Raw genomic sequence first — 18,776 nt, 5'->3', positions numbered from 1 at the left:
CTATTTTAGTCACTTCATAGATAATAGGCCAGATGCTTGCCAATGCTACAACTCCTTTGTGACACTTGATCAGCACAAGGTGGTGTGAAGAAGTGTAACTAGTCTACCTAGTTAGAAATCTCACTGGGAAATTGGAGATTCTCTTCGCATATGTCCCTGGTTTACTGTAGGGAGCATGCCACCAATTCCCAGGCGGTGTATAGGCTCATGAGAGCCATAACTGCTAGTATAAATTAGAGCAGCCCTGAAGCTCATCTAACATTAGGAGTCAAACCAGCTTCTTGAAGCCATGGGAGTTCAAAGACAGCTTAAAGCCAACTTTGCAATCACTATCCCAGCCCCTCACATGCACCAAGCAAAGCACACAGTACCTTTAGACACAGATTTTATTTTGTAATCATTCAAAATAATTAAAATCAAAGGAATTTATATTGGGGGAAGTGATATTATGGCTCTGATATTAATCACACAAAATCAGAAAGTTCAATTTTTTCATTCCCACATGAAAGTTACCATTCCTGCATGCACTACACACACTAAAAGAGAGCTTGTCATTACATGTTGATGGTCACATAAAAACGGGCCTGTGACATTTGCCAAATTGTGTACACACACACATATATATACACACTCACATACACACACACACACAAATACAAAATGTGTTCTTTTCTATAACTGCAGATAAACAAATGGAGCATTTATTTCGTGTATACTTGTATGACCATGCAGTGAAAACCCTGTTGCAGTGCACATGGGAAAGGGGATAGAGTCAAGGTTATTAGTGGAATCGTAAGTCTGAATTCCAAGGACCTGATTCCCCATTGTCCTGCACCTTGTGTAGGCCATTGTAGTGAGGCGATGACTCACTGGCTCGGTGCCTCCTGCTGGTCGTCTCGGGAATTAGCTCTCCAGCCTCCAGAGCACCCTGTGCAGGCCGGTGTCTCGCCGCCACTGGCCCCCGTGTCCCTCCCAGACCCTGGTGCCCTTTGCCCAGGGGTTCTGCCCCCAACAGTAACCCACAATCTGGGTCTCCTCACCCAGGGGAACCCCCACCCTCTAAACCCACCTTGCCTTAGTGGCTACTGTCAGTCATCATCCAGCTCCTGCTCATTGGGACAGACTGCAGCACAGTCTGTAAACCACTTATCATTGGCAAGGGGGGGTTTGGACCTGCTACCTCTGCCTAACCCCAGGCTATACCTTTGCAACCCCAGTACCTGTTCTGGCCTTTGACCAGGCCTGCAGCCTGGGGATTTGCCAGGATGGAGCTCCTCCTCCATTTCCCCCACACTGGTCTGTCCCAAGTACCCTTCTCTCCCAGGCAGCCAGGTCCTTCTCTCTCAAGAGCTAGAGAGAGACACAGCCCTTTTATAGGGCCAGATGTGGCCTGACTGGGGCGTGGCTCCAGCTGTGGCTGTTTCCCCAATCAGCCTATTGGCTTCCCAGGGCTGTTTTAACCCCTTCAGGGCCGGAGCGGGGTGACCGCCTCAGTACAGTCATATACATCAGTGCAAAGTGTGTGCACAGTGCTACCATTCAGATCTGGTACCATTTTATACACATTTTCCACCAGTGTAAATGACTGTACACTGTGCAGGACTAGGAGTAATATGTCCAAAATCTCAGCCTGAATGTTGCTTTAAGGCAGTGGAATTTTAACAATCAGTTGTAGATGCAGTCAGTGTAACCTATAATAAGGATTACACATTTTCCAGTTGCTGTTTTAAAGGCTATAACTACTAATAACCAGTTAATGAAGCAATAACCTCACTTGTAGAATGCTTTTTTTCCTTCTTCTTCTTCTTCCACCTCCTCCTATCCACCTGAACTTCCAAGCAGGAAATTTCACGAGACTGTAACAAACATGACCAATAAGATGATTACACACAGAAAATATCACAGAGGGAGACTTATCTCTTCAGCCCACTATTTTGCTACCAGGGTGGCAAATATTGGGAGCACTGTGGAGACAGCATGCTTGATCCCTGGTTCTAAGTGCCTTGCATTCTTCTGCAATGATCTCTCTGGTAGACTAAGAAGTACTATTAATGGGCTCTAGAGAGAGTCATATCTAATCCGCAGGTGAAACGATGGTAGCTATGATACACATACCCTAGGTGTCTATGGGGTGTGGTATAAAGCAAGAGAAAATGACGGCATTCTTAAAGGTCCCATAAGGATCCACCAGGACTCCCAAAGGGGAAAAATAAAGCTACAAAGAAAACAAATGTCCTTGACAAGTGATGATTTGCTATGTATTTTTCATTGCGCTCATAACTAGTGGCAGCTAGGCTATGGAATGATGCAGGAGTGCTGGCTGGAGTAGTAAAATTCCTGCTGTACTCCAATGGAAGTTTCTTCCAACAGTCACTGCAGGGAATAATGGGAGAGCACCGGCTGTGAGTCCTCATTGTTACGCTTCTCCAGCTAGTCAGTTCTATGGTGTGCTGGCTTGAGGGAGCTCCCAGATACTCTAGCCTCAGTCACGACCAACACAGACACTCTAGGGAATGGTGGGGAAATGCAAACTGTTCACAAGCTATCCAAGCTCAGCCTTTGCCTCAGCATGAGGAAGTGTATAGGAGTATCAGCTCTGGGTCATTTTACTGATTCTCTAGTTTCTGCACAGTATTATAAGTATTGCTATGAGGTAGAGGCAAGAGAAAAGAAAACAAAATGTACCACTACTACTCCATTGGTGATGATGGTTTCAGGAAGATCCAGACTAGAAAACAAAATGAAAAGTACACATTTCACAACCAGTATCGTCTAAATACAACTTTAAGCATTTTTATCTTGATCTTTTTAATTTTTGGTTGTTCATAAAAGTGTGCCTCTTTTAGAGGCCACACTGACTACTCAGAGACAGAGATGATTCAACTAGAGTCAAACCTCTGGGAGAGGTTTGTGACAGTTTTAATATCATTAATGACTGTGTGGGTCACGTTGCCCCCAGTGCCATGAATTGGCCAGGGGTGCCCACACCACTGACATGCATTTCAGTGGTCCCAAGAAGCCAGCCTTGGACTCCTATGGGGGACCTAAATAACACATCATCGTTAGGAAAAATTACAGTGACACAAATTATTACTAGAAAGTGATATGGATATTTGTTGTGCTCTTTCCCCCACTCTGTCTCTTTTCTTCTCCCTCTTTTATATTTTTTTTAAAAGATTTGTTTAAGTGTGCTCTGTTTTGGAAAAGGAAGGAATCTGGGGATGGGGTCTGGCTATTGAAGAAACAGCAAGGATATGAAACATTTTCCCTATTGATTGATTACTCTTGGAATTGCTGAGTCCATTAATTTCTGATTTCATAATATTTGAGGTTTACTCACAGGTTCTCCAGTGTGAACTCAGCCTCCAGCTCCTCCCTTCTCTGAAAATTAGAGAGAGAAATGAATGAAGCATGCAAAAACCTTCCCCAATAAGGGCAGCCCCATTGATTGTGTAAACTCTACTTCCCCTTCCTACCCACCCCTGCCCTAGTATTCAAGGATCTTCTGCAAAGTAGCCTTAAATTTTGTGTTGCAAGTATAGTCAGTTAACTTCACTTTTTGGTCCCTAACAATATTCTGCTTCCCAGTAGCTGTTCCCACCACAAGGGGAGAAAAGGAATACTTGTGGCACCTTATAGACTAACAAATTTATTTGAGCATAAGCTTTCGTGAGCTACAGCTCACTTCATCGGAACATCCGATGAAGTGAGCTGTAGCTCACGAAAGCTTATGCTCAAATAAATTTGTTAGTCTCTAAGGTGCCACAAGTACTCCTTTTCTTTTTGCGGATACAGACTAACACGAATGCTACTCTGAAACCTGTCATTAGGGGAGAGAAGCTCATTGCTTTGACCTCTCCAGGATCAAAAAGATGTTGATATTACTGAATGAACTGAGGACATTCTCAATTCTCCTTATTACTTGCTTGGACATAAGATATTAAATAGATCTCTTTCTTTCCTGTCCCTCCACTTCAGGCAGAGGCTAAAAATGTATCACTTCGAAAAATATTGTGAAGATCTAAATAAGGCTTTGAGCATCCAAATCAAGGATGTTTAAGTGTGTAAAGTGTGCCTACTTGCCTATTTGCCAAATATGGGATTTGGTGCCAATATTTAAATATTGAACTCATGCAGCTTAATTATCAGATTCTTGGTTTTTTTACCAGTACAGACCAATACCAGTTTCAAGAGTCAAAATCACTATTGTGCTCCAAAGTTGCTAGGTCAATGGCAACAAGTTATGACACAGAATAATATTTTACTGCTTGTATAGCTCCTTCCATCAGAAGATCTAAAAATTCTTGACCCAAATTAATTATTTAATCTTCATAACATGTCTGTTCCTTTTGGAGAGCCAGTGTCCTGATACGAGTTTACATGTGAGGAAACAGGTAGAGAGAGATTGATTTGTCCACGGTCACATGGCCAGACTACAACAGAGCCTGGGGTAGAGCCCAGGTCCTCCTCTCTCCCAGTTCTGTATTTTAAAGACAAGAGCAACTTCCCTTCTTCAGAGCTGCTCAGTGATGTAACTGGAGATGTTCATCTCCAGAAGTTCAATACTGGTGGTTCAGTCAACAATATCATCAAACTTTTGATAAGCTCCTCTGACAAAGTACGGTTGCAGTTCTAGCCAAATTATTCAGTACAATGTCAAAGCAATTTTAGAGAAGCTTTGCTCATAGATAGGTTGAAAGAAATAAATATGGCTAGATATATGGATGGATGGAGAGACACTAACAGTCATTAAGGTAAAAAAGAATTATAATACGGTCATAAATATAAAGGGAAGAGTAACCACTTTTCTGTATACAGTGCTATGAAATCCCTCCTGGCCAGAGGCAAAACCCTTTCACCTGTAAAGGGTTAAGAAGCTAAAGTAATCTAGCTGGTACCTGACCCAAAATGATCAATGATAGAATCATAGAATATCAGGGTTGGAAGGGACCTCAGGAGGTCATCTAGTCCAACCCCCTGCTCAAAGCAGGACCAGTCCTCAACTAAATCATCCCAGCCAGGGCTTTCTCAAGCCTGACCTTAAAAACTTCTAAGGAAGGAGATTCCACCACCTCCCTAGGTAACGCATTCCAGTGTTTCACCACCCTCCTAGTGAAAATTTTTGTCCTAATATCCAACCTAAACCTCCCCCACTGCAACTTGAGACCATTACTCCTTGGTCTGTCCCCTTCTACCACTGAGAATAGTCTAGAACCATCCTCTCTGGAACTACCTCTCAGGTAGTTGAAAGCAGCTATCAAATCCCCCCTCATTCTCCTCTTCCGCAGACTAAACAATCCCAGTTCCCTCAGCCTCTCCTCATAAGTCATGTGTTCCAGTCCCCTAATCATTTTTGTTGCCCTCCACAGGACTCTTTCCAATTTTTCCACATCCTTCTTGTAGTGTGGGGCCCAAAACTGGACACAGTACTCCAGATGAGGCCTCACCAATGTCGAATAGAGGGGGAACGATCACGTCCCTCGATCTGCTGGCAATGCCCCTACATATACATCCCAGAATGCCATTGGTCTTCTTGGCAACAAGAGCACACTGTTGACTAATATCCAGCTTCTCGTCCACTGTAACCCCTAGGTCCTTTTCTGCAGAACTGCTGCCTAGCCATTCGGTCCCTAGTCTGTAGCAGTGCATGGGATTCTTCCATCCTAAGTGCAGGACTCTGCACTTGTCCTTGTTGAACCTCATCAGATTTCTTTTGGCCCAATCCTCTAATTTGTCTAGGGCCCTCTGTATCCTATCCCTACCCTCCAGCATATCTACCTCTCCTCCCAGTTTAGTGTCATCAGCAAACTTGCTGAGGGTGCAATCCACACCATCCTCCAGATCATTTATGAAGATATTGAACAAAACCAGCCCCAGGACCGACCCTTGGGGCACTCCACTTGATACTGGCTGCCAACTAGACATGGAGCCATTGATCACTACCCGTTGAGCCCGACAATCTAGCCAACCTTCTATCCACCTTATAGTCCATTCATCCAGCCCATACTTCTTTAACTTGCTGGCAAGAATACTGTAGGAGACCGTGTCAAAAGCTTTGCTAAAGTCAAGGAACAACACATCCACCGCTTTCCCCTCATCCACAGAGCCTGTTATCTCGTCATAAAAGGCAATTAGATTAGTCAGGCATGACTTGCCCTTGGTGAATCAATGCTGACTGTTCCTGATCACTTTCCTCTCCTCTAAGTGCTTCAGAATTGATTCCTTGAGGACCTGCTCCATGATTTTTCCAGGAACTGAGGTGAGGCTGACTGGCCTATAGTTCCCAGGATCCTCCTTCTTCCCTTTTTTAAAAATGAGGACAAGATTCTTTCAAATCTGGAGGGGGGACAAAGGGTCTGTCTGTCTGTCTGTCTGTGTGATGCTTTTGCCAGGAACAGATCAGGAATGCAGCCTTACAACTCATGTTAAGTTAGTAAGTAATCAAGCTAGAAATGCGTTAGATATCCTTTTATTTAATGACTGGTAAAATAAGCTGTGCTGGATGGAATGTATATTCCTGTTTTTGTGGCTTTTGTAACTTAAGCTGTTGCCTAGAGGGATTCTCTATGTTTTGAATCTGATTACCCTGTAAGGTATTTGCCATCCTGATTTTACAGAGGTGATTCTTTTACCTTTTCTTTAATTAAAATTCTTCTTTTAAGAACCTGATTGATTTTTCATTGTTCTTAAGATCCAAGGATTTGGGTCTGTGTTCACCTGTACAAATTGGTGAGGATTCTTATCAACCCTTCCCTAGGAAAGGGAGTGTAGGGTTTGGGGAGATATTTTGTGGGAAGAGGTCTCCAAGTGGGCTCTTTCCCTGTTCTTTGTTTAAAATGCTTGGTGGTGGCAGCATAGGGTTTAAGGACAAGGCAAAGTTTGTACCTTGAGGAAGTTTTTAACCTAAGCTGGTAAGAATAAGCTTAGGGGGTCTTTCATGCAGGTCCCCACATCTGTACCCTAGAGTTCAGAGTGGGGAAGGAATCTTGACATGGTGGCAGAGTGGTGGGATCATTTTGAGACCATTTTGAACCAGAAAGCACAGCAGGATTTTAAAAGGTGATTGCAGCTGTAGATTCTGTCTCTCTGCCTGGGGGACAAAGCAGCAGGCATAACAAAAGGATTTTTCTGTAGGCTGAGAACAGCTATCAGAAAAAAAAGGGTATCAGGTTACAGCACAGCAAAATTTTACAAGCCAGTTTTTTGTTTTCTTTTCTTTTCTTTCCAGCTCTCAGGTGTAAAATTAGTTAAAAACAAAGAGGTTAGGATGACAGACTGCACTGTTCAACAGAAGTTGGAATTAGTCAGATTTGAGGCTGGGGAAAAACAAAAGGAACATGAAAGACGGGTAGAATTCAGAAAGATGGAAATGGAGGCAAAAGAAATGGAGGCTGCCCACAAGAGAGAAATGGAGGCAAAGGAAAAAGAAAAGGTAAAAGAATCACCTCTGTAAAATCAGGATGGCAAATACCTTACAGGGTAATCGGATTCAAAACATAGAGAATCCCTCTAGGCTAAACCTTAAGTTACAAAAAGACACAAAAACAGGAATATACATTCCATCCAGCACAGCTTATTTTACCAGCCATTAAACAAAAGGAAATCTAACGCATTTCTAGCTAGATTACTTATTAACTTTACAGGAGTTGTAAGGCTACATTCCTGATCTGTTCCTGGCAAAAGCATCACACAGACAGACAGACCCTTTGTCCCCCTTCCAGATTTGAAAGACTCTTGTCCTCTCATTGGTCATTTTGGGTCAGGTGCCAGCTACGTTACCTTAGCTTCTTAACCCTTTACAGGTGAAAGGGTTTTGCCTCTGGCCAGGAGGGATTTTATAGCACTGTATACAGAAAAGTGGTTTCCCTTCCCTTTATATTTATGACAAATACAAACTAACTTTATGAGGAAATTCCAGAGAAATGTATGCTTTCCTCCTCACTCTGCTTGTGAGATCAGTTCTCACCTGTGGATTCAACTGGAACTTCATAAAAATTGTTTCTCCAAGTGGGATTTTAGCTATATCAAAGAGAACAATGAGGTGGCCATCATCTTGGACAACGTCTTCATCAAAGATTGCCAGTTCCAGGACATTCTGGGAATATAAATTAAGAATATATTCTTTGTTAGATAGCATCTAGGAAACAAGGTTCTTTGTGAATATTCCATATTTAGTGTTTGCATATAGTACAGGAAGATAAAGAAGGAAAGAAGTGGGGGAGAGATTGGCACAAAGACAGAAGAAGAGAGAGATGATGATTAAGTGAATAATCACTCATCTTTACGGGAAATATATTCAAATCTGATCAATGAAGGTTGTATCAGGAATTCTATTTTGACTCTGTTTCCATTTGCAGATAACTTTCTGAAAAATTCTCCATCTCGATGAACATACAATTTAATTTTAAATGTAGATAATCTTATTTTAAAAAAATCTGTTGTAATTTATCAACTCATGAAAGAATAAATTTTTCCATTCAACAGGGAAGCAGTTATGGCTCCTGGAAATTTTTCCAAGGATTCATTTTTTAAAGTTCTCTGTTGGCTTTACTGATCCATATTCCTTCAAATTCATCACAGAACCAGCTGTGTTCAGGGAATGTTTGAGTATAATGTCCTTAGCAAGACCTACCTGAATCAATTGCTTAACACTTTATGTGTCATATTGTGACAGAGCTGCTACTAGAAATAGGAGTTTCTGGGTCTCAGTTCTGTACGCTGTTGTTCATTATCTCAAGCTGTAGATAAATCTCTGTATTAAGCATCTTCGCATAACTTTCATATGACTTTGTATTATGTCTCTTCATATAACTTTGTATTAGGTCTAGCCACGTGTGACCTCTGTTTTTGTAAAAACTTTGTATTGAGCCTTGGTATATGGGAACTTTGTATCAAATCCTTATATAGAAATTTTGTATTGAACCTTGGTATAATGTTATAGCCCCTAAGGATAGAATAAGATAGAAGAAAAATGTCTTTTTGCTAAGAGTAGAATAAGATCTCCCCCTTTTTTAATCAATTGCCCTGTTGAATGAATGAGGTGCGAATGAGCAAGGTGTGGAAGGCAAGCACCTCCAGACAGCTGCAACCATTGGAGAGGGGATGGAAGACAGACTCAAGAACATTAAAACTTGTCAAGTGGGCTCATTAAAGAAAATCAGACACAATGACGGCCTTGGGAGTTAGAAGCGAGCACCTTCTTTTGAAAAACACCTTCTTTGAAAGTAAATGTGGCAGCATTAAGACAACACCCAGAAGGAGGCGCCACAGATGACCAACAGACACAGATTTTGAATCTGGTGTAGGCTTGCATGAAAGGGAAGCTGCTATAAATGTGAGGTGTCTTTCAGAGGACCTCGGGTCTCGTCTTGTCAACATCAGAGGATCGATCCAGATCGACAGAAACCCGGCTCCACCCCTCCCCCATCTAACTCACTTGCCCAGTGAAGTTAAGGGGAGCAACTAGTTGGTAACAACAAGATGGAGTGTGCTTGTGTTTGTGTATGTGAGTGCATGAGTGTAATATATATCATATGCATATGATACAGTGTTGATTGATACATGTGTTACCAATAAATGTGGCGCTTTGCCTTAACCCCCTTGAAAAGATCCTGTACAGTACTTTAAGTACAACAAAGCTACTACTCAATGAGAATTTGTTCTGATTGTGTAATGATTCTAATTTTTATTTCATTTGTTATCACTCTGCATTGTATCTCTCTGTTGTCAGAGTATCTATCAGATGTTGATGTTATACACATAATAAATAAATATCCTTCAGGGGAATTGGGTGAGTGAAATCCGAACTAAGTCAGAATTTTCTAGCTCTCCAGCTTGTTTGTGTAATTTTCAATAAACTCAGTTGAATTAGTTCACAACCAGAAAATAAATTATGTTTCTAACTTGCCTCTGGAGTCTTATTCCAAACACTAAACTCAAACTCCAAACATGTGTTACTGGAGTTACTTACATGATTCACAGAGGAATTTTAAGGGTACTTTTAGCACCTAGTAATTGAAGGGATATTATACACAGGATGCAGAAAATCTTGTCCTGGCTTTTTCTATACCAGAAGGATCTGGCTACAGATGAGACACAAGAGAGAGTACTTGGCATTTTTTCTGCACCTTGACCTGACTCTGGATCCTGAAATAGAAGGTTTCATTCCACACTGGATCCCTGCAGTTCTTGATAGTTTTGGTCCGGACTTTTTCAGCTGAAGCAGTTGGCAACCACAGGCTCACGTAGCAATCAGACTGGCTTACTATTGGAGAAAAGTACAGAATAATTGTCAATGTAGCAATTTATAACTATATATATGCACACAAACACATACACGCTATATATGTATGTGTGTGTATATATATATTATAACCAATAAGAAAATCCATAGTTACAAGGTTCTCTACATGAGATGGTATATCAGCTTGCATGTCACACATTTCTTAGTGCTTCAGAAGGATCTAGAGAAAAAAATTCTACCCTAAGCTTGTTGATGAAACATAAAAAAAGAAAATCTCTCTTCTTGGAATCTTATTTACATATCTGTAAATTAGAAATAGATATGGGTGAAACCTCAAGATTTAGATAAGCACTCAAATTTTTGACTTGTCACATAGGGAGCGCCATGGTACTATCCTCCCTCCATGCCAATCAGTGGAGCTGATCCTACTTAGGGTGGGAAGGAGTACACACTGAAACTCTTCAAGGGTAGCACAGTGGTTTGTGCTCTCTGTGACTCCTGGAGATAATAGGTAGATTCTCCTCTCACATTCGTGTGAGGCTATGTCTATGCTATCACTTACGTTGGCAAAAGTGATGTCGCTTGCGGTGTTAATGTTCCAGCCCCCTGAGCGACATAAGTGACGCTGGCATAAACACCAGTGTGGACAGTGCTATGTCGGCGGGAGAGCTTCTCCTGCTGACATGCTATCGCCACTCACTGGGGGTGGTTTAAATATGTCAATGGGAGCACTCTCTCATCAGCACAGAACAGCTACATGAAAGATCTTAGAGCTGCATCGCTGTAATCTCTCTAGTGTAGACATAGCCGCTGCTTCCAGGAGCCGCATAGAGTCACAGTACGCGCAGAGCAGGACAAACCCCAGACCCCACTCCTTGGCTGGAGCACCAGTGCGGGGCAAGCCCCAGACCCTGCTACCTGGCAGGAGCTCGAGGGCCGGATTAAAACGTCTGAAGGGCCTGATGCGGCCCCGAAGCCATAGTTTGCCCACCCCTGTCTTAGAAGAAGTGTGCCTATCCCAGGAAAAGCAGCTGCTATCCTCAGCAAGCAAGGCAAAACTTAGCATTGTTTGCAGACTGATTCAACAATCATGGCTCAGTAGGTCACATAGCTCAACTATAGCTACGTCACATAGCTCTGCAATCCAGGTAAATTGTTGGAAACATTCATCTTCTGTCATGCTAAGTATGTCACTGTAGAATCAGAGATGATGTGTCATCTCTCTCACTATACTAAGTTCATGAACTATACCGGGGTGACCAAACTGTGGCTTCTGAGCAACATGTGGCTCTTTTCATAGAATCATAGAATATCAGGGTTGGAAGGGACCTCAGGAGGTCATCTAGTCCAACCCCCTGCTCAAAGCAGGACCAATCCCCAACTAAATCATCCCAGCCAGGGCTTTGTCAAGCCTGACCTTAAAAACTTCTAAGAAAGGAGATTCCACCACCTCCCTAGGTAACGCATTCCAGTGTTTCACCACCCTCCTAGTGAAAATTTTTGTCCTAATATCCAATCTAATATCCACCTAAACCTCCCCCATTGTAACTTGAGACCATTACTCCTTGGTCTGTCATCTGCTACCACTGAGAACAGTCTAGATCTATCCTCTTTGGAACCCCCTTTCAGGTAGTTGAAAGCAGCTATCAAATCCCCCCTCATTCTTCTCTTCCGCAGACTAAACAATCCCAGTTCCCTCAGCCTCTCCTCATAAATCATGTGTTCCAGTCCCCTAATCATTTTTGTTGCCCTCCACGGGACTCTTTCCAATTTTTCCACATCCTTCTTGTAGTGTGGGGCCCAAAACTGGACACAGTACTCCAGATGAGGCCTCACCAATGTCGAATAGAGGGGGAACGATCACATCCCTCGATCTGCTGGCAATGCCCCTACTTATACATCCCAAAAGGACATTGGTCTTCTTGGCAACAAGGACATACTGTTGACTCATATCCAGCTTCTCGTCCACTGTAACCTCTAGGTCCTTTTCTGCAGAACTGCTGCCAAGCCATTTGGTCCCTAGTCTGTAGCGGTGCATGGGATTCTTCCATCCTAAGTGCAGGACTCTGCACTTGTCCTTGTTGAACCTCATCAGATTTCTTTTGGCCCAATCCTCTAATTTGTCTAGGGCCCTCTGTATCCTATCCCTACCCTCCAACATATCTACCTCTCTTCCCAGTTTAGTGTCATCTGCAGACTTGCTGAGGGTGCAATCCACACCATCCTCCATATCCTTAATGAAGATATTGAACAAAACCGGCCCCAGGACCGACCCTTGGGGCATTCCACTTGATACCGACTGCCCACTAGACACGGAGCCATTGATCACTACCCGTTGAGCCCAACAATCTATCCAGCTTTCTATCCACCTTATAGTCCATTCATCCAGCCCAAACTTCTTTAACTTACTGGCAAGAATACTGTGGGAGACCGTGTTAAAAGCTTTGCTAAAGTCAAAGAACAACATGTCCACCGCTTTCCCCGCATCCACAGAGCCAGTTATCTCATCATAGAAGGCAATTAGATTAGTCAGGCATGACTTGCCCTTGGTGAATCCATGCTGACTGTTCCTGATCACTTTCCTCTCCTCTAAGTGCTTCAGAATTGATTCCTTGAGGACCTGCTCCATGATTTTTCCAGGGACTGAGGTGAGGCTGACTGGCCTGTAATTCCCAGGATCCTCCTTCTTCCCTTTTTTAAAGATGGGCACTACATTAGCCTTTTTCCAGTCGTCTGGGACTTCCTCCAATCACCATGAGTTTTCAAAGATAATGGCCAATGGCTTTGCAATCACATCTGCCAACTCCTTTAGCACTCTTGTATGCAACGCATCTGGCCCCATGGACTTGTGCTCGTCCAGCTTTTCTAAATAGTCCCGAACCACTTCTTTCTCCACAGAGGGCTGGTGTTTGCGGGGGGGAGACACAATTTAAAGGTTTGCCCCTCCGAACCAGCTTGAGTCATGCCCTCCCAGGTACACCCCGCTCTTACCCTCAGTGGCCTCTCCCTGCAGCTCCCAGGTGTTAGCTCTGCGTGGAGAGGCAGTGGCAAACAACTGGGAGCTGCAGGGAGGAGCCACTGCTTTAGCTCCATGGGGAGAGGCAGCAGCAAAAGTAGTGGCTCTCCCTGCAGCTTGGCTACTGCCTCTCCCCATTGCTGCAGCTCCCAGCTTGCTGGCTCCAGCAGCTGCCATGCAGGGAGGGGGCCTGGCAGCACCATGTGCCCAGCGGGGAGGGGGATCTTGGGGCTTCAGACCCAGAGGGCACACCTGCTGGAGCTCAATGCTTCAGCAGGAGTGGGGCTGAAGCCCTGAGCCCGGGCAGGCGCCTTCCACAGGGCTGAGGTCCCAGGACCCTCTTCCCCGCAGGGCTGAAGCCCTGAGCCCCAGCAGGTGCCTCCTGGATCTCAAACTTCTGAAGATTGTTGTATGCGGTTTGCAGGGTGAGTAAGTTTGGCCACCCCTGAGTTATACAATGGATGCCAGCAGCATTCACCACCTATACAATAACCCATGACAGTCCATCAGTCGGCATCCATGCCAAGCTCTACTCTTTCAGACAGCAATTTTTTACAAAGCCCACTTTAATTACATGTTCAAGGTGAAGGAGAAACTTCTTGCAGAGTATAGAAAAGCTTTGCTAATTCATGCAGTGGTAAACCACAAGCACATACTGAAAGTAGCTTTCCAGTTGTGCTGTTCACGCAGTCAGGTATCAGTGAGGTGTTCTCATGGGGAGGGCCAGTTCTGGTGGCATCATGGTCCCTGCAAGCCAATGGGGGAGCATCACTTCACTCCATGCTTTTACCCCTGGCACTGTCTAAAGACCCGAGACAAGGCTACTTACACTAGTTCTGACATTAAGTTCTTGCTCACTCCCAAATGGTGCAGCTTCTCATGTTTTTTAGACTGTAAACTCTTTGGGGGCAGAGACTGCCCTTTATTAAGTGTTTGTACAGTGCCCAGCACTGGCTGGGATCTTGAAGGGCTAAAACAATATAAATATTACAGAGTAACGATAATGATAATGCAAAGGAAGAGTGACTGCCTGATGAAAGTTAGAATAGCACTGAGCAAAGACCAAATATTTCACGTTATATATGCCACACATTGGCTGTTCAACAGAGGAGAAGGAGGAATTTCAGATAGTGCTGAACCAAGTCATAATTGAAGTGACACAAGCTGAGTTCCTGATCATCAGAGCAGATCTCAATGGCTCTGTGCAAGAACACAGCCAGGGCTATGATGACGGTCACAGAGGACGACGCATAAATGAAGCTGGTGAGGAGGTCTTAGAGTTAGCCAGAGCCCATGGCCTAACTATTGCTAATACATACTTTGCAAAGAGGGAGGGTCACTTAATTAAGTACAAGAGTGGTGTCAACAGGTCCCAGGCTGACTACTTCCTGATTAGAAGGAGAGATTTAAAAACCCTAGGAGATTGTAAAGTGATTCCAGGAGATCAGAATGCAGAGCAACAAATTGCTTTAACAGACTTCTCATGAAAATTCTATGTGGGGATAAAAGCCAAGTTGTACAACAAAGGATAAAATGATGGAGGCCCATGTGTAGGCAAGTTAATCAGAGATTTAAGGATGAGATGAAGGTTGGACAATGACCGAACAACCATGATGACTCCAATGAGGTTCAGGGGAAAATATCCAAACATACTACGGAAAGTGCACAGCTGTGTGTGTACAAATGACAGGAGATGTAGTGATGTACTGGAGGCCGTACAGAAGGAGGAAAGGTTTAAGTGATGGCAGAAAGTAAGAATGGGGCAAAGTTATGAGGAATACAAGCTGGTAAAAAAAAATGTGAAAAGAGCAGTTGCAGAAGCCAAGGGCCAAATACTGAAAGACTTATATGTGGGTCTACTTATGAAGAAAGTGGGAAAAGGAATATACACATTAGCCAGTATCAGGCAAAGCAGCATGGAGGACCTGGGAATTGTGAAACATGTCAAAGCAAAAATGCTGGCAGATGGTGGAATTGTTAGGAGAGGGCAGTTGTTTTATGAGAAACTGCTTACTGAAGAGAATCTGAGGAAATAGGGAAATATGAGCAAACAACAACCTCACAAGACTTAACACCAGGGTGGGGATTCAGATACTGCTAAAAAGGATTAAATGTGGGACCAGATGGTGTATTAACCGAGGCATTTAAAGCACTAAGCGATGAGGGAGTGGTGATGATGACAAATGTCTTTAAATTAATCCTCCAAACTGGAAAAATGCCTGACGAATGGAAGAGGATCATATTCGTCTCTATCTTCAAGGGCACAGGGGGTGTGAAAGAATGTAGTAATTACCAACTCATCAAGTTACTGAGTCACATGGTGAAGTGAACTATTGAGAAAAGTCCTCGTGAGGAACTGGAGCATCAAGTAAGTGTCAACCAATTTGGGTTTCTGCTGGGAATGTCAGCAATGAAACCAGTGAATTGTCTATCCTTCTAAGGTAATGAGGGAATTGTGGGAAGGCATTGGAGGACTGTCAGGACCCAAGTGATTTAGCCTGGTCTCACTGCAAAGGGAGTCACATAAGTGAAAGCCTCACTCAGGCTTTAGTTTACAGCCCCAGACAATTCCCACTAGCCCTGGTTGAAAGCACCACTGCACTCAGGTGAGAGGGTTTTGTATGTGAATCAGAAGGGAGCTAGGGCAACACCCAGGTAAGAGCCTGGGCTAATTCAGCAGTGAAGACATACCCAAAAGTCCTAAAGTCCCCACCTGAATGTATTGCTTGCTAGGACTCCCACAGCAGTGGGACAAATAGGAGCAATGAGAATCTGGCCGTGACACCCATGGTGATGACAGCAAGAGCAGTACAATAGGCAGGAAGCAGAAGTATCACTGTCAGTGGCCCTATCACAGGGTTTCAGTTAAGTGCCCGTGGCAAGACCAGGGACTTATGTAACGCTCCTCTATCAGCCTGCAGAGAATGTCTCTTCACCCTCACTTATGCACTAACAGATGCAATCACTGCCAAGCTGCTGACAGGTGCTCTCTGCTAGCAAACTACAGCATTAGATTTCGGCATGAGCATGCAAACCTACACACTCTCACAAAACATCCAACTTGAAATTCCCAGAGAGGTGTAACCTAAGTAATTAAACATTGTTCAGAGATGACTTCATATTGGATGGGAGCCACATCATGGAGTGGGGTCTGTGACAGTGCTGAGAACCAGCAGCTGAACCAGTACCCTGTAAGCCCAATTCGTTTTCCCATAGAAGGGGCTGACTGAGGGAAGCTGGGGCTAATTATTAGTCAGTCTGAGCTGGGAGAGCTAACAAGCTAGTTAAACCATTATCTGAAAAAGCAGAAAGGCACACAGGAAGAAAATGCAAAGGGGGAACGAATGAGAAGGAGAGGCTAGCAGGACCGGGGTAGAGGGTGATCTCTGCATGGAGAGATGTCTTGACTCTGGCAAAAGGGGATAATGTTTGTATGTCACTGTAAACAGAGTTGCTGTGGGAGGACCGTAAAGAGGTGGTGGGTGAGATAAACTACACATCAGTGTTTACAAACCAGAGGTGTTAGGGCTATTTGTGTGAGAAGACAGAAGCGGAGGGCCGTGACCTGTCACAGGGCCAAAATCCCCAAGTCAGGATTTTTGGTGATCAGTATGTAGATCAAGAAAGTGTAAAAGCTCCTGATCAAACCAACAATGGTGATCACACCTGCATGAGCTAATGGAGGTTCACGATTAGAAGGGAAAATTTTGTCCAAGTGGAAATGGAGAGAACAGTTAATGGACTGGTAACACTACAAAATTGGCAGTCCAGGAAGGCTGAATATTGATCAAAAAGAAAACAGCAGAAGCAAATACACTTGACGGGGAAGGCGACTAGCTCCTATATTGAACACAAAGCAGATTAAAAATTATAAAAGTTATCCAAAAATTGGCAGTCTTCTATTGGCACTCCAACCTGTAGGCACACTCACATTAGCTGCTAAGGCTCACTATCCAAGGAAAAAGGTAAGTCATAGCACTGAGATATGCTGAAGTAGTGGATGGTGATTAAGGCACTGTAGAAAGTATTGTCTATATTAAGTTCTAATTAAAACACAATGGTTATGTAGCTATTTACCAACTTTTCCATAGAGGCACATGATATTACACACAAAAAATATGGTAAGGTGTATTTTTTTATTTTGCTAAGGTTGAAAAGTCAAGCAGTCAAAAATGAGGAACTTCCAGAATTAAGGTTACCTATGCAACCTCTATTTGGCCTCCTTGCATATATGTATTTTGATAGTCTTCAGTCACTTGATCACATACTGTTGTTTTCATAGGACACCTGCCACACTCAGCACAGAGGATGGATTGGGCTCACTGAACAAGTAGCTGTTCAGTTTTTTGTTTTATCCTCAATGCATGGCTCAGTGCTTTATTCAAACCCTGCTTGGAATACAGAATGATTAATTTTCTCATGGGCTTTTCCAGAATTCTCATCATTATCATATCTGAGAGCTTCATGTACATTAACTAATTTAGCTTCACAACTCTCCTGTGAGATGGGGGTGGGGTTCTCCACATTTTACTGGTGGGGAACTGAGGTACAGAAAAATTAAGGTTAAAAGTGTCTACTAATTTGGATACCCAATTTAAGATGCTTACAGCCTGATTGTTCAGAGTACTGTACTTAGCGTTATTGTTGTTATTATTATTATTATTATTATTATAAATCTGCCTCTGACTTCCTTCCCCTTATTCCCATAAGAATCTCTAAGACCATGAGTAGAGAATATTTGGGCTAGATCCGTAAAAAGACTTAGGAGCACAAGTCCAATATTTAGGGACAACCAAGATCCTCAAACCCCCCCACCCAACGGCTGCCTAACTCTTTAGGCACTGAAATTTCTGCCAGCAGGCATGTGCTCAGTCTAGATGCCTGGATGCCTAAGTCCCAGTGGAATCCTCAAATGAGATGTTCCCTCACCTGCAAAGCCCACATTGATGGCGCTCACTAACCACTCCTAAATTCACATGCCGCTGTGACAAGTCCCTTTATAACTTTTAGTTAAGTGGCTAGGACACCCACCCAGGATCTGAGAGACCCAAATTCATTCCCATCTCTGCCTGATGAGAAGGAGTTTGAGCTTGGTCTCCCCATCCCTGCACATTGCTCTACCCACTGGGGTAAGGGGTATTCTAGGCTAGGTTGGTTTCAATGTCTCCTGTTGAAGCTGTTCTACTCTGTATAAATCATTAAATATGTGCTGGGCCAGCAAAATAGTGAGAATGACTCTATAGCCCAGTGGTTAGGCACTGGGATCACAGAATCATAGAATATCAGGGTTGGAAGGGACCTCAGGAGGTCATCTAGTCCAACCCCCTGCTCAAAGCAGGACCAATCCCCAACTAAATCATCCCAGCCAGGGCTTTGTCAAGCCTGACCTTAAAAACTTCTAAGAAAGGAGATTCCACCACCTCCCTAGGTAACGCATTCCAGTGTTTCACCACCCTCCTAGTGAAAAAGTTTTTCCTAATATCCAACCTAAACCTCCCCCATTGCAACTTGAGACCA

At 43.6% G+C, this 18,776-nt stretch overlaps 1 protein-coding gene across 1 annotated transcript in view; it reads right to left on the bottom strand.

The window, feature by feature from the left end:
- The window catches only part of LOC140913865 (cytosolic phospholipase A2 epsilon-like), a 62,663-nt gene that overhangs the window by 30,399 nt on the left and 13,488 nt on the right, over positions 1-18,776 (bottom strand). Inside the window, exons 4-8 of the mRNA XM_073350676.1 lie at positions 10,128-10,264; positions 7,967-8,095; positions 3,341-3,381; positions 2,686-2,728; positions 1,775-1,856 (exon numbers count right to left, since the gene is read on the bottom strand). Coding sequence (XP_073206777.1) covers positions 1,775-1,856; positions 2,686-2,728; positions 3,341-3,381; positions 7,967-8,095; positions 10,128-10,264 — 432 coding nt within the window. The remainder of the gene's footprint in view (positions 1-1,774; positions 1,857-2,685; positions 2,729-3,340; positions 3,382-7,966; positions 8,096-10,127; positions 10,265-18,776) is intronic.

Source organism: Lepidochelys kempii, chromosome 6, assembly GCF_965140265.1.
Source record: "Lepidochelys kempii isolate rLepKem1 chromosome 6, rLepKem1.hap2, whole genome shotgun sequence".
Taxonomy (NCBI): Eukaryota; Metazoa; Chordata; order Testudines; family Cheloniidae; genus Lepidochelys; species Lepidochelys kempii.
Note: the sequence above shows the minus strand (reverse complement) of the source record. Positions and strands in the feature narration are given on the sequence as shown.